Source organism: Gekko japonicus, unplaced genomic scaffold (genome assembly GCF_001447785.1).
Source record: "Gekko japonicus isolate JY-2015 unplaced genomic scaffold, Gekko_japonicus_V1.1 scaffold583, whole genome shotgun sequence".
Taxonomy (NCBI): domain Eukaryota; kingdom Metazoa; phylum Chordata; class Lepidosauria; order Squamata; family Gekkonidae; genus Gekko; species Gekko japonicus.
The window spans coordinates 505,576-509,623 of NW_015170909.1; the positions used below are offsets into that span (position 1 = coordinate 505,576).

The 4,048-nt window shown below is 46.0% G+C and overlaps 1 protein-coding gene across 1 annotated transcript in view; it reads right to left on the minus strand.

Moving 5' to 3' along the window:
• Positions 1-216: 216 nt before the first annotated feature.
• EPHA5 (EPH receptor A5) overlaps positions 217-4,048 on the minus strand; it is a 274,966-nt gene continuing 271,134 nt past the window's right edge. Inside the window, exon 17 of the mRNA XM_015418676.1 lies at positions 217-325. Coding sequence (XP_015274162.1) covers positions 217-325 — 109 coding nt within the window. The remainder of the gene's footprint in view (positions 326-4,048) is intronic.

Consider the following 4,048-nt stretch of genomic DNA (forward strand, 5'->3'; position numbering starts at 1 on the left):
GAATGAAGTCACTCCAAGGTAGGTTCTACCACTGATTATAAATTACGTGACCCAGGCCATTGTTTTTCCAGTGCCTTACAGAAATTGCTGAATTGTGCGCTCTCTCTTTCTCTCTCTTTCTCTCTCTTCTATAAAATAAATTCCAGGGCCGAGTTTACATAGTGCAGAGCTGATCACCTGAAGAAGAAGTAGCATTAAGAATAAGGGCACCGAGAGTTACAAAGGCATCATCATCCCATTCACCAGCTGGACCTTAATTTCTTGAAGGCTGCTCATGATCTTCTTCTGGTGCCCAGCCAGTGAGATTCCCAGCCGCCTCAAATCCCTGCGTGAAGAAAGCACACGTTGGTTCCACAAGGTCGACTTATCAAGAAGATGGCTGTACTCAAGCGATTATTTTTTCCCCAAAAAAACAAACAAACTGAGAAAATTTCAGTTCTTTCCAGTCATATCCCTTAAAGTTCTTCACCGTAATGGCTAGAAGTGAACATTCCCCACCCCCCGCAACAGGCCAGGCAAGGTCTCCTGCTCCCACGGCTGGCCAGTTTGCAAGCAGCATCCAGTGACAGATCTTCTTCTGGGGCTGAAGAGGGTGGTGCTCATGTCTGAATGCTTCCCCATGAAAGAAACACTCTATGTTGTTTAGCTCAGGGGTCCCCAACCTTTTTGAACCATGACACCGTGTGGTGGGCTCAGCCACAAAACTTCTGCCACAAAATGGCTGCTACAGGAGGTGGAGACAGCCACAAAATGGCTGCTGCAGCTTACCTTTGGTCAGTCACACAGCGAAGATCCCTTTGCTGAGATGGCAGCTGCTGCCAAGGCAACGTTCTTAAAAACCTGCACAGCCAACCAAGTCTTCAATGACCGATCAGGAGCTCTGCTGGTCAAAGGCCCCACCCACTTCCTGAAAGTCCTGTGCAGGCGCCAGGGAAGGTGTCAGTAAGCATCGTGGCACCCGCGAGCACCGTGTTGGGGACCCCTGGCTTAGCTGCTGGTTCACCCCTTCTTCCAAGGAGTCCCTCACCCTCAAGACCCAGCAAGGCAGATTAAATTTCAAGTGGAAGAACCACCCATGTGGGTGTGCAGGCTGAGCCTGGATTAGGACCAGAATTGCTTATTACAGTTGATCTTTGTTTAGGAGGATCCTTGGAAGAAGAGGGTTAACCCTCCAACTCCTGCATGGTTTTGCCAGTCAAAACTGGGCTTTCTGCTTTGTTGTTGCTGCTCGAATAGAAGAAAAGTCGTTACACTTCTAACAGAGTGAGGAGCCTGCTGTTGAATAGAAGAAACCGAGTTGGAACTGAAGGATTAAATCTTCCCATCCAACATGGCCCCACTCTGAAGTTCTAGGGATGCCAGCTTCCAGGTGGGACCTGGGGATCCCCTGGAATTACAGCTCATCACTAGACCACAGAGATCTGTTTCCCTGGAGAAAATGGATGCTTTGGAGGGTGGACCCTTGTGGCATTGTACTTCAGTGTGGTCCTTGTCCTCCCCAGGCTCCATCCCTAAATCTCCAAGAGTTTCCCAACCTGGATCTGGCGATCTCGACCCCCCATCCCCTGCTGGTGGCCAGGGGTGACCTGGGAACCCTACTCCAACCTGGGATGGTGTGAACAATTTGCTGTTTACAGGGTGACAGAGATGTGTGATCTTTCTCCAGTCTATACCTTTAGTCTGACATCCTAGCCGCTGTATCACACTGGCACACTAAGGGACTTCACCCACCAGAAACGTTAGATCAGCTTCACTTGTGCTCTGTAAGTAAGGAGCAGAATTAAAATTCCAGCCTCTTGGCTGCTGCTGAAAATGGCTTGCGTTAGACAGTGTGTTGGGTTGTGGAACTTCAGACTTCCACAAGCACTCTTGTCTCAGACTTGGACCTCCACAGCTGAGTCATGCTGTTGGCCTTCTGGAATGGGTTTGCTTTTCAGTACTGACACCACCACACCCCCGGCTGGGTTCTGTCATCCCTGCCTCAGGTCCAGAAATGGCATTTCAGAGATCAACACAGACTGAGAGGGGTCAGGGGAGCACTGCAGCAGTTTCACGACTGTCCCTCCTGGACTTTCACTGTAGAGTCTAATCTTTGTGTGCCCCGTAACCTCGTCTCCTTCCTCCACCTTACTGTGGAAATTGCTCAGCCAAGGCCTAATCCAAACAGGGTGCTTTCAAGGCAAAGCCTTGTGAGATTGTGGACTTGCCTGGTGTTCTGGGGCAATTGGGCTGCTCTCCCTGCAAAGCAGTGAGAAGGGCAAACATAGCGCTGCTCTGCCCAGGTAGCAGCCCAGCTTCCAGGTGTGCAGTGGTTGCAAAATGCCAGCTTGCACCTTGCTAGCATCGTGTTTGAATCAGGTCCAACAGGTCAGTCTACCAGTGGCCAAAGGGGAAAACATCCTGTTCCTTTAATGTTGGCAGAGTGTAGATAGGCAGTAAAGCGGAACACAAGCTGTTTAAATAATAAAGTAGGTTTGTTAAGAACAAACTTTATAAGAAAGAGGAGAGAGAAAGAGAATTCTGTCTAACTAGCATTGTTATAAAATGATGTATAGGTGGTACATGACTCCGAAAAAAATTGCAAATATGAACCAGAATATGTCAAATAAGTGTTGGAAATGTAAAAGCCATGAAGGCTCATTTTACCACATGTGGTGGACTTGTGAGAAAGCAGTTGACTTTTGGACAAAAGTCCACAAAGAAATGCAAAAAATTCTGAAATGCTCTTTTAAAAAGGCACCGGAAATTCTGCTTTTAGGATTGAAAATGGAGGAAGTCAATACAACTAAAAAGACCTTACTCTGGTACTTAATCACAACAGCGAGAATGATTTATGCACAATTTTGGAAAACAGAGAAAGTGCCAGAAATTGAAGACTGGATACAAAAAGTTCTGTTCATGGCAGAGATGGACAAAATTACGAAGAAGTTGAATAACAAAGAAGATGACGTGTTTTTTCAAGAATGGAGTGACTTTAAAATATATCTGGAAAAGAACTGGGATGTGAAACAAAACTTAATATGTTTAGATCAATATTAAGTCAAATGATGTTATCTTTAGATTGTAATGATAAGAAACTGATATTTTTGATGATATGAAGTAATCTGGAGCAGGGGTGGAAGCATTGTGGGAAGCCATTGGAGGGAGGGGAGGAACTGGGAATGGGGTAGACAATTGATAGAATGAAATGATTTTAATCTTACATGTTGTATTCCTGAGAAAATAAAAATTTGTTTACCTAAAAAAAAAGAGAATTCTGTCTAACTAGCTAGGAGAGAGCCAGCAGTAAAGAAGAACTTAGCAGGACCGGGGAAAACCCCTTATTGAGCCAATGAGGAGACTGGAAGGAGGCTATTTGAAAATGGTAGGAAGTCCCCAATCTCACTATGCTAACTAGTTGTTCCCTCTGCTGCCCCCTGCAGGATGTTCTTGTTCTTTTCTTTATCTATGCACGACAGACCTTGCATATTCCAACATTTAAGAGGCTGGATGGGATGTTACTTCCCAGGTGATGTTATTGACCTCCAGGCCAAGAAAAGTTTCCACCTGCCCAGGGTATTCCCCTCCAGGCTGTTGGCAACCCTACCAACAGGACATGAGTACAGGAAAGTGCAGAATCTGATGCAAACCACGGATTGTTTTGGAATATCGCAATAGGCCGGCTTCCTCATGACAGTCAGCGTTTTCTGCGGCCTCAACCACACCTGTGCCTCTGGAGGAAGGCTAGTAACCTTTCAGCTGTATGAGGTATTCTAAAATAGTGACTCTTCAGTACTTGTCTTTGCTCAGACATATGTGTTGGGCATAATAATAATACTTTCCATTTATTAATCGCTTTCCCCAGTGGGCTCAAAGCGATGTACAGTTACTCAAATATAGACAAGGGACTAACAATGTTTGTAGGGGATAGGGAACCCTCCCCTTAAATTCTCAAGGGTAACGAGAGGGCAAAAGGGAGGGGGGGCAAGAGTTCTTCTCTGGCTTGAAAGAGAGTCTAAAATGGAGATAACTCCTGGGAGCCTCGTGCTGAATATTTGAAGCTGCCACA